The sequence below is a fragment of the Fundulus heteroclitus genome, chromosome 2 (genome assembly GCF_011125445.2).
Source record: "Fundulus heteroclitus isolate FHET01 chromosome 2, MU-UCD_Fhet_4.1, whole genome shotgun sequence".
NCBI classification, from domain to species: Eukaryota; Metazoa; Chordata; class Actinopteri; order Cyprinodontiformes; family Fundulidae; genus Fundulus; species Fundulus heteroclitus.
This window is the reverse complement of record NC_046362.1, coordinates 17,494,647-17,506,809: the sequence shown is the minus strand read 5'-3', so window position 1 is coordinate 17,506,809 and position 12,163 is coordinate 17,494,647. Positions and strand designations below refer to the sequence as shown.

Sequence of the window (12,163 nt, the reverse complement as noted above, 5' to 3'; positions counted from 1 at the left end):
CCATCGGCCAACATCTAGTATTTATATATTTAATTATGACAAGATAAGGGAAAGAGTGAAGAAAAGTGAAACTATTCTGCAACAGTAAAGTTCCTGTTTTATTCTTTTGTTAGCCACTGTTTCGTCATGGAGCATCCTAGAAAAGTTGCATTCTTGTGGAAATCTATGATAAGGCCTCTACTTTTTTGACAAACACACATGGATACTGTTATTGACAGTTAATATAGGTAAATGTGCGAACCATGCTAGTCACTAATTTAAAATGCTAAAGGCGATTTATAATGTCAAATAATCATTTTGTTTTTGTTCAAGAAAAATATAAGTAAAATCCTGTTGGCATGAAGCCTAGAAAAAAATATTTGAATTAAGTTATTTTATCTTCTCATAGTTAAAAAGCCAGAATTGGCTACAACTGGTATTGACCGGTCAAAGCTACACATAAACCAGAGATCGGAAACTCAAGATTCCTATCATATTTCTGATAATAAAAAAAGCCAGCACACAGGGCCTGAGCAATATTCCATGTTAGAGATCCTCCCTCCTTTGGTTCTGTTTTGCCCTTTTAACACAGTGACAGATTAGCAGCAGAGCCATGTGAATAGTCTATGTGATCTGTGCAACAATTCGACTGTGTTTGAGAGACAGCAGAACGGAAAGATAGACGGGGGAGAGCGCAAGAGGGCAGGGGGCGGGGTTGTTGTTGTGAAAGGAAATCTGGGTGTGTTGAGAGGAGAGCATGATGTGCATGTTAGTGCTGTAATGTGTGCCAGGTTGAGAGGGTGGGGATGTGTGCAACTGTGTCAGAATGAGAAGGAGACGGAGAGGGAGTGGAGACAGGCAAACCAGAGGGGATATAAACAGAGAGAGAAGCAGAAAGGGAAAACAGGCACTGAATTTAAGATTGTACGGTACATACTGTACATTTGGGAAAAAGTTAAGATATCCTGTAAAAGCCTGTGTGATTTTCTTTCATATTTGGACAGATGGATATCATATATCTATTTTACTAATGAAATGGTGTAGTAATAATCCCAAACAATTAAAACTAAATTGAAGAAAAGGCATTTTTCTTCATCCATCCATTTTCTGTACCCGGTTTTCTATACAGGGTCACGCGTGGCCCATGCAAAGAAACTTCCAACATGTCTGAATGTCTACGGAAGTTCCCTCTGAATGCAGACTACAAGATGCAAAAAGAAGTGCAAAAAAACCTAAAATACCATCACTGGTCCTACAGGCTCTAATAGGTGCACAGATATGTGTACAAATCTGTGAGGCGGTATGGTGGTGTTTTCCTCTCTCTATCGGCAGGGTGCGGCCGGCGGGCTGCAGCCATAGACGTACCTAATTTGCTGCAATCAGGAGGAGCATGAAAGGGAGCCGGAGTCAAGAGAAAGGTGTCAGAGGGTTCACTCAAGCGGTGAGATAACCGGACCAGATCTTTGTTCCTAAGAACTATGTCCTGAATCCCAGCTTTATTCCCCTTGACCTATTCATGCTCTTCCGTTTCAGAAACTGTTGAGAGGTTGCTGGATCTTCACCCAGCTACAACCAGGTTCCTGCATTCACAAGAGGTTCGAAGTAAGCTTCCCAAGCCGTGTATTCAAGTGCCTTTCTGGAACTCCTGTTTAACTCCTGTTCCTGCGCTGACAAGGACTCACCTGGCCATTCCTGCTTAACCATTGCCTGGCTGTCCACCCTCCTCCATTCTCCAACAGCGACTACATCCTGAGAAACATTTCAGGCTGTCAGCCACACCTCTGTGTGCCAACTCATTAGTTCCCTGGACTCATCCACAAACCTACACCATGAGACGGCCAAAGAACTGTCCGTTTAATCAACCTGTTTGCCGTCAGTGTGTAACTCTGATTATTATCTGTTTTCAGTCAGCGACCAGAGCCCTCACAGCTTTCCCCAGTTTCTACATCTCACTCTTATCAATAAATCCTTTAACCATCTATCTGCCTCTGTGTTTGTTGTCCCGTTCAGAGCCTGGCAGGCTCTTGCTATTGTTGACGTGAATGTGCATTTCTTTACAATCAGAAAAAGTCCACACAAGTTTAATTTGCATGGAAGAAGCCTGTGTTGTCTAAGAAAACAATGAGGGCCTGACACTAAGGTTTGCCTCAGAATGTAAGCAAGGACTAGGACTTCTGGAATAACGTTATTTTTACAGATTGTAAGCTTGAATTGTTTGGACACCAAAATAGAGGACATGTTTGGCATAAACCAAAGATGGCTTTATAGGTAAAACCTCATACCAACTGTGGAAGTGGCACACCAGGATTGGCCTAGCTACCCATCACAAAATTCAATAAGATGTCTACCATGTTGAAGAGGGAGACATTACATACCAGTAAATCCACCAAGGTCTGGGTGAGAATTAAGAAATGTAAAGTCCTGGGCCAAGTCAAAGGTCAGATCTTGATCTCATCAAGATGCTTTGTGGTGACTTGAAGTAGGCTGACATGCAAGAAGCCAAAACATTTCACAGCTGACCGTGCAGAGTGGTGCAAAGTTATCTTAGACTCATCTGTTCGAGGTCAAACTAAGGGTGGATCCAAAAACATCTTTTGGGGAAGGACTCTTCAGCCAGAGAAGACGTGTGTCAGCGGTCATCATGATAAGTGCTGTCCGAAAAGTGCACCGAACTTCTTTAGCATAGTAACTACCTATAAGGAATCCCAAAAACCTTTGCGTGACATGACGTATAAGCAGCGCCCACCTCACGGAAATTAATGAAAATGTCCGGAGAGAAGAGAGTGTGCACGATAGAGTTCTTACTGTTGACCTCATGAAAGGTCAAACAGCAGGAGCTTGGAGCCATTATTAGAATATTTCGGATGTAGCCTAAGCTTGTGTGAACAGAACAATTAGATTGACAATAGAAGATTCTACTGGCTCCTTCCATCTGATAACCACACATGGCCCAAACAAAGCAAAGTATTAACAGCAGTAAAAGAGGGGCCTCATCAGCAGAAAGGCCTGTCCCGGTAGGATCAGGTAAATCAGCGGTATCTGTGGACAGAAAGATCTGCTTGGTCTATAAAGTATTTCTCTTGCAAAGCTTTTGTATGAGGAAGTTTTTGGTTATCTGATCACTCTAAGAAAGCTGCTGAGTAGTGTCAATAATGCAGACTGACTAAAGGCTGCATCTATACATATTTTATGTTGGATACAGTTTCGGGTTTTTCTTTCCTTCAAAAAGGCTTAGCACATTTAATTCATTTACAGAGTATGTAATGACATGGTTTGAGTCTTCTTTGACAGACATAATCATCCAAACTTGAATGTAGCCAAAATATAATTCTCTTAACAGCTAATTAAATGCATTCTGAATTAAAGCTGCAAAGCAGCATTGGTGGACCTTCGCAACTCAGCCTTCTTCAGCTCACGTCACAACTGATGGCTTCCTATGTCGCCACCTAGATCAGCAAGCCTTTCGCATGATTCCTGAAGCTAGCCACTAGGCTGCATTTTCAGAAAACCTACTAAACTACCTCCAGTCCCATTTATTTCGGGCTTAAAACCTTTGCTGAAATCCAACCTTTGAAGTATGTCACTCGTAGTTATCAACTGTGATTAGACACTGTGCCTTATATGTCAGATGGACTTTTTTGCCTTTAGAAGCTGATAGCTTAAAATCTCTGGAAGAAGTTTGAAATGTGCAAAATCTCCAAAGTTTTAATTGTAATGAAATACAAACATTTTCACGAGGGCTGAACTCTGCGCAAACTTTCCGAACTTTTCGTACATGTTTGGGTATCGAAATAGGCATGCATGCCATTTGTCAGACATATAATATTAATAATAACAAAGAACATTATGAATATAATACGTCTTCAGAGCCCCTTTGCTGCTCGGGTCTAATAATAGTGGATCCTGCCACACAGTTCTTTATAAAGCTTTTTAGCTGTCTTATACTTACAGTTTTGATCCTAAAACTAATCTAGTGCATGCTAGTAACTGTATATTTCTGCCTTTGATAGCATCTCAGTGAAGGGAGATAAAAGACACTGGTCATTATTGTCCATATTAGCAAGGCAGGGGAACCCTTCGGCATAAAGCTCTTCATTTAGTGACCCATCAACACTCCAACCCTCACCTAAGTTCATGAGATTTAGAGCAATATAGAAAGAATGAGATTCTGAACATGAGGGGTTAAAAAGAGCTTCCTCTGTGAGATGACCTGGGTCTTATCCTAAGAGATGGGGCAATGAGCTTTTGTTTTTTATTATTATCTCGGGGGAGTTCAAAATAAACATACTGCTCTTAAGCATGGAAAAAGGTCATTTGAGGTGGTCGGAAATCTGCTCAGGATGCCTCCTAGGTTTCTTGTTTTGCAGATGTCCTGACATATCATACTGGGAGAAAAAACCCAGTGGGACGTCGGAGAACCAGAACTCACTGGGTGGGACTATATATCTCGTTTGGCCAGAAAAAACATTGGGGAATGAGCTGAAGCATTATTGGGAAGAGAAACCTCTGGGTATCTCTCCAGAAGCCTTTACCTTCCACAATACAATGGATAGATTGCTCTATTTTTTTCATCAGTCCGACAAAACATCTGACACTAAAGTTGTCCATCAAAGGGAAAAAATTACATTTGCTCTGCCACTGTACTATGAAAAAGTAAATCTTGTCCGAACCACATCAGAACTGACCAAATTTCAGGATATGCAGGTCCTAAAAATTGCTTGATGGTGTCTGTATTGAATAAAATAAATAAAGATTTCCCTTTATAGTCCCACAGAGGTGAAGTTTGTATCTAGCTTTAACCCATCCCTTAGGGAGCAGTGGGCTGCCACACTGAGTGGCACCCAGGAAGCAATCTGGGGCTAAGGGTCTTGATCAGGGACCCATGGTGGCAGTCTGCAGGGATTGAACTAGGTTCTTGCAGACATCTCTGAACTCAAGCACACTGCTATAACCACTTGGCCACCACCTGTCTCCTGTTGCATCTTAAAAAAATCTGAACTAATTATATCCTTGAATGTTATTGAGTGCCTTTTACATTTCTAGAGTAAATTTTTTTTCTTTTACAAACTACCATTTCATCAAATCCCTTTAAAAATTAATAAGATCAACGATGCTTCTGATACCAAAGCTCTTCTTAGCATATCTTTCAAAAATAGTTTCTCTGCCAGCTACTTTAATTGGCACAGTGAGATACTGCACTCGACTCCTTTTTATAAGGAACATGTGTGATTAGATAGCATTATATATTCTATATCAATCACTGAAATTCTAACATTTAAGAAGATCTTACTGTGACCAAACTAACTGCTCTAAACCACACAGGGAAGGCCGGGCAAAGAAGAAAAATCACCAAAGTGTTAGATAAAGATTTCTTCTCAAACACCAACATTTCCCCTTATCTGCAGTGAGGACGTGAGGACATGTTGTAATCTATCATCTTGTATCAACAATCTTAATGCAAGGGATGTCTTCAACAGACCCACATTTGGTAACCACCGCAGATACAAATGCATTGCAACACCAGGATTTGATTAATACTCAAGTTGTATTAATGGCAATATTTCATCATCATATATTAGCTCAAAATGCCCAGGACATAATGATGATTTTTCTGTTTTATTCAGGTCTTTAGTGGCAAATGTTGCAAACTATAATGTATATAGGCTGGTTTTAAACAACAGCAGCTGTGTTTTAATGTTGTATTATCTGATCATTAGAATAATCTGAATCTCTGTCCCACAGTATGAAGAAAATCAGAATAAGTTACATTCTCTACTTGGGTTAAAACAGGGGTTCTTACACTGTGATACAAGTACCACTGCAGGAGGACTTGAACTGCCTTCAGCAGAATATCTGCAGCTGGTTTGGTAGATATGAACAAATTTGCTCCTTACAGGAGTCCAATTTGCCTTTTAGTCAGAAATTGGATCTGGGAATGACATCAAACTAAACATAATCATGTAAGAAAGATTCAATGAAATATAAAAAAAGACCACAAATTTTTTTTAGGCAGAAAATGTTCAGGGAAGGCAGGTGTATTGGACTTCGATGTCAGGCACAGTAAAATTTGGAAGTTTAACGTGCTGTTTTTAAATAAAAAAACCATAAAGAAATTATATTATTAAGCCAGGAAAGCAGCATCAATGGCTGATAAACAATTTTGTCTTTGTTTTGCATTTAATTAAAACATAAAAGTAACACACAAAATATGTACACTTTCTAATTGAGAGGTAAATAGAATGCAGCTTTGTTTAAATATTAAGTAAATTCCCTGAATGGGACATTTTCAAATAGACAGTGCCCAAATAAGTAACACGGATTTCTTTTCAAAATTTCTGAGTAAACAATTATTTCACATGCCCAAGAAAAAATAATTAATGCATCTGTTGGATCTATTTAAGCATCTTTAGTTACTTTAACATAATTGTTTCATGTCCTACCCTGCTGACATGAAACAATCGTGTTAACGTAATAAAAAATGTGCTGAAATATTATTTTTTGTGAGTGTATTATGAAAAGGAAAAAAAAAATTCCTCTTTTCAAAATTGTTTTAATTGTTGTAAATCGATTGATTCAGACTTAAATAAGATTACCTGAACGTAGAGAAGGTTTAGCTGGACGGGATCCCGTGAGTCCACGTTCTGGTCAGAATAGAAGAACTTGCGCCTGAGCAGCAGAGTTTCACTTTCTTCCACTCCCTGCTCTCTGAACGTCCTGCTGTGATCCAGCCAGTTCACTGCCCAATCAATACATACCCTTTGTTACTACACGCAAACAAATAATAAAAAAGTTCACACATAATGTTTACTGTTGGATATTAAATGTCAAATTAACTCAGCAGCGTGAAAAATGTGAATCCGGTTGATAACACATTTGAAAGTCTGTAAATTGATTAGGGAGAAACCAAAACAACTATTAGGCTTTAAAAGTCAATATTTACCGATGAGAGAAATGTAATTCTTAGCATAAAGATGGGAAGAGACAGCTATGGTGGAAATGGGAGTTGGGTAACAATTAGTAGGGTAGTAACACAATCTCATTGAAACAAAATACTGTAATATCAAAACAACATTAAAAGGTTGATCCTGCCGTTTTCTTGCCCTTATATGACTTTGTCAGGTGAAGTAAGTCTAAGCTTTTATGAGCCCTGGATATAAAAGTGTGTGCTCTAAACACGTAAGACAATGTCTAAGACTCTCAATTTCAAGTTTTAAAGGAAAAGGTGCTCTTGCTGCCCTGTTGTTTTGACGGTCAGCTAAACTGAAATAGGCTAGTAAAGACGTTTCATGGGCCTGTCAACATTGCAACCACTTTTAAAACTTTATATGTGGCTGGATTCTAGTACTTAGTAAAAAAAGAAACAGCATAAAACAATTTGCAAGCACTGTGAGACTAATGAGAGGGGCTAACAACTAGCAATGCTAAAGCTAGCATCAGTTTTGGAGATTCTTATCAGTGCTAAACTAAAGGTCTTCACTGATCCTCTAGTTTAAACTCGAAAACACTTCAACACATTTAACTTAAGCTGCATAATTCTACACAGAACATATATTTACAAAACCTTTATTTAATTTGTGAACCCCAAAAATAAATTGTTTCTCGGTGCATATATTTTGCATTACGGCCATTTTAGATTTACAAAGGCATAACAAATGCAATATATGTACTAGACAAACCTGAAAAGTACATGATTACAGGTACTTTAAAATACAGTTTGTGATTTATGAAACTTTATTTGTGAAAAAAAAACAAAACAAAAAAAAAAAACGGTTGGTTTTTCAAAAAAATATGGTTAAAATTAGATGTTATTATTGTGAACCCTAATATATCAACTGTTACACTCATAGCAATTAGTATTGATTTGCTGGAAATTAAATAAAAAGCTGACCTTATAATTTATTTGGCTTAGCAGACAGAGGCTGCTCTTTTTTGAATGGCACCCATCCAAACCATTTCTTCTGCTAGTTCTGATTGAAAAAGTCAATTTAATGTTGCTTTCCACTACCGCCTAAGTCTTCAGCCATTCAGAATTAGAATATTCTAAGCTTTTAAAAAAGATGTTAAATAATCTTTGTGCACTGTACAAGTCTAAAAACCATAGGTTTTGAATTGGACACAGAGTCCAGATTCAATTTAGTTTAAACGTCAAATAAGAAACTGTGAAACAGAGATTTAAGCATCATTAGCCAGCAGAGACGTCCAGCTATTATTTTCAACAGTGCACAACACCAAAAGACGCCTACTCATAACTGACTAAATATGCAAATAAATGACACAAAACTCTTCTGGGGAGAAACTACCTGACAACTTTTGTTTTTACTTCTTGAATGTGTGTCAACCCCGAATCCATGCCACCCTGGGAGGTCAGCCATATTGCCCATATAAATAAACCACCTCTGTCTGAGAGCTGAAACTTACAGTCATCATCTGTATGGAGTTTGGCTTTGAGTTTTTCCATTTTCCTTTCATCCCGTAGTAGTAAGGTTCTGTCTTTCTTCAGCGTTCCTGTGCTCTCCTCTTTCTTGTCCTCTGTAACTTCTTGTATGAGCGAGTATTCCTCATAGTTGGTGATTCCTGTAAAATTAACCAAAACACTCTAAGATAACACTGCACTTTAAAAACTCCTCAAATTCTCCTACAGTGATAGAGAAGTGCCCCCACACTTCAACTTCAATCTCTCTTAATCTCTTTCCCCAGTTTGCAGCAGAAGTGAAGGAAAGCTGGTACAAAGCCAGCAAAATAATACACAAGGCGAGGCTGAGGAGAAGCCAAGCAGAAAGCCCTCATCTAAATAAACATTTTCCAATAAAGCTTTCTGCCAGATATACATCCTTCTCTTCCTCACTCAATTAGGCTCAGAAGCAGCCTAATAGAAATGAAGTATAGAGCTTAGGGGACACATCTCTATTATGGCACAAAGCAAGGTTTGGACGTTCAGAAGAACACTTAAAGATTTATTAGAGACAGGCTTGTTTGAGCCTGATAAATTAGCTCTACTCTAAAGTAAACCTAATTTGGATATACCAAGCAAACAAAAATGTTTTAAATGATTGATAATTCCCATTCGTGAACAATAAGAAGTGGTAAGATAAAAATAAAACACTGATAATTAGTGTTTTGGGTGATAAGGTAGGTTTACAGAGCTCATTTTTAAGGGACACATAATAAATACACTCACCTATTCTACTGCATATTGTCACAAGTAGCTCGCCAATCGTTTTTGAGTCGTCGACCATGATGGTTTTAATGGCACCATCCAGCATTTTGATCTTTTGCGGCCTTTGTTTCTTCTTATACTCCAAGACATCCTGAGAGAAACAGGAGGGGAAGCAGGATGACATCAAGATCTCCGCTAATCCCTCCCGACTGCAAAGTGCATTTGCTTCTTGCAAGCGGAGAGGCATAAATATTTCAGCTCCCACTAGAAAAATATAAACCACTTCAACAAGCGAGAAGTGACACAGACAGGTCTCCGCCCTGGACTATATGATTTAATCTTACTCCGTTTCGCAGCATGTAGTAATCCAGGGTTCTCCCAGACTCGAGCCAGATTCCTTTCCTGGGATCATCGTCAGACAGGAACAGGCCATAATCAGAGGCTGGAACACAGGGCGACACAGAGCATGCAAATATTGATGGCCACAGTTTTCCATCATGAAAATTAGATTCACAAGGCATTGCCTAACCTTGTCCGGACTGGGCTTCTGGAACTCTCTCTCTGATGATCCTGCAGGCATCATACACAGGGGTGGAGGGCTCAAACTGCATCGTTTTCACCACATTGCACTGGCGCACACAAATCTTTAATGACAAGGCCACCATCTTGGTGGGTTAGTGTAATGGCGTCACCAGCCTACACACCTGGAAAACACAGAGGCAGGAAGCATGACGTGAGACTCAGAGTGGTTAAATCACTTTCTCTGGCTGATATTTGAAATAATTGGTTTGTGTTTTGGTGGTTATTTCTCAGGGTATTATGAAAATGTTGACTGTTGAAGCAATCAGGCTTAAAAGTGTGAAAGAGAGGTCTCAGAGGCAAAATACACCACCACAACGCACAGAGCAAATCATCGCAATTATCTCCCTGGGGAGATTTTTACCTGTCAAACTGAACATGTATCTGCAGTAAAGCTGCCGCAGCAGAACATCATTCTTCAGATGTTCTCACAGTAAAGAGAATGAAGATTTTCTGCTTATATGTAGAATTAACTGTGTATGAAAAATTTCCTGAACAAAAGAAATAAAAAGAATATGCAGCTTGAGCACAATAAGTGAAAAACATGCAAATCCGCATAATCCACCAGAAAACAGGAGGTTTAAGATATATTCAACTGCTGCACTTTTAGTTGCTCTTTTGCTGCTGTGCTGCTGTGCACACAAAATTTCACAGAGAGACAAATCTGGTTATGTTTTATCATGTGTACCCATTAGGTTGAAATCAATTCAGATGTTCTGAGATCTGAGCTTAAAAAATATGAGAGAGACAGATACTGTGAGGGGTTTGATACTCTTCCACATCCTTGACTTTGGCTCCAATGCAGAATGATAGAGCAAAGGGAAAAAATAAACCACGTATAGACACAGCCTCCTAAAAAAATGCATTGATCTGAGATTATATTCATATTATTGTTATGAACCAAAGAGGTATACAGCTGTACATAAAGATGTTCAAGATCTAAAACGTTTGAATTGATAGATCATAAACACTCATGATTTGAATTGACAATTTAAAGGAAAATAACAAAAAGAATTAGGAGAACTTGCAATGATAATTATAGATCATAATGACACATACAGAGATTATGCAAAGGAATGTTGTCATAATGAGACACAAGGTATACTTTTTTTGTCGACATATGAGGTTGATTCTGTTTTTTTAAATGATGTAATATTCCTTTTTAACTAACAGTGATGCAGTGAAAAATTGAATGGCAACTGTTCAATTGTTTTATATAAGGGTTTAAAATCAAGTCAGCGGAAACAAAAAGGTGTAAAAGGCTATTAAAAAAGAGACACATCTGCTGTTCCATGTGCTTTTAAAGAGGACATGCGACTTTAAATGATAACAAGCAGGCTAAATGCACCACAACGAGGTTGCTCTAAAATAGTCCTATTTTAGCTTTCAGCCTCTCTCTCTTAATTAACACACTGATTTGGAAATCTTGGATGCCTTTTGGAAATCTTAAGAGTCAAGAAAACGGTTTTCTCATCAGCTATGAAAAGTACCCAGAATGCTGTTTACATTTCACAATGGTAACCTTGCTAGTTATGCTAAGCTTTAATGTAAGACACTAAAAAGGTAAAAACGTCAACTCCATAATTATTTTGGCTTTGTTATAAATTAACAGTAAAGCTGTTCTGACGTAACTGTCACAAAACAGGAATAATTGCATCTGCTTCTAATATATATTATAAACAACTACTTATAGCAGGAAGGCTAAAAAAACAACAACATATGGAGCGGTGGCTAATGGAGTTTAAAGTCAGAACTGGCCAAACTCTGTATAGACAAGTCAAAGCTTTAGAACGCTGGAAATCGTAAAATTGCCCACCACACTGACCGGTGCATCTCCAGTGCCTAACCCAAATCATGCCTTAATTTTACTGATAAAAAAAAGAAAAAAAAAAAGAAAAGTTTTCCCTTGTGGACAAAAATGATTTGTTGTTTCTCTAGTGAGTTGGATATAAGGGCAAAACTTCAAGTCACAACACAACACAATTCAAAACTAAACTGCAATTTCTTTTTTTTTTTTTGCAACAATTTATTTATTTTCATCACCAGCACCCCACCCCCCACCCACCCAAGTCATACCAGAAAAAGTCTGAAAAGTAAATGATCTTGTAACGATAGTTGTGAATGGGCCCTTGTCATAGCTGAGGGTTCTTCTCTTTCAACGAGACAGAGGCACACAAAGGAGAGGAGGTAATGACGCCGCATGAACTGCCTTCCATACAAGCTGGCAGAGAAGTCCCACAGAGTTTTCGTCATCCAGCTGTTTTACTGATGCTCTCTTAATAACAAGCAGTTCCTGGACCCAGTACCGACAACACAGAGGGCCGCACATACATCCATTGAATGTCTGATTACAGCTCCATCCCACAGTAAATGCATCATCTGCTGTACATGGCTTCTCAAACGTTCACCTCAATAATAAAAACAAACATCGCTTTTCATGAGAACCAT

General features: G+C 38.6%; 1 protein-coding gene across 4 annotated transcripts in view; it reads right to left on the bottom strand.

Moving 5' to 3' along the window:
- The window catches only part of tln2b (talin 2b), a 144,650-nt gene that overhangs the window by 76,597 nt on the left and 55,890 nt on the right, over positions 1-12,163 (bottom strand). For all 4 annotated transcript variants that reach the window (XM_012871470.3, XM_021320955.2, XM_021320956.2 and 1 more), the window contains exons 2-6: positions 9,666-9,840; positions 9,481-9,578; positions 9,158-9,287; positions 8,398-8,553; positions 6,573-6,715 (exon numbers count right to left, since the gene is read on the bottom strand). In XM_012871470.3, the coding sequence (XP_012726924.2) occupies positions 6,573-6,715; positions 8,398-8,553; positions 9,158-9,287; positions 9,481-9,578; positions 9,666-9,801 (663 nt within the window). In that variant the 5' untranslated portion in view covers positions 9,802-9,840. The remainder of the gene's footprint in view (positions 1-6,572; positions 6,716-8,397; positions 8,554-9,157; positions 9,288-9,480; positions 9,579-9,665; positions 9,841-12,163) is intronic.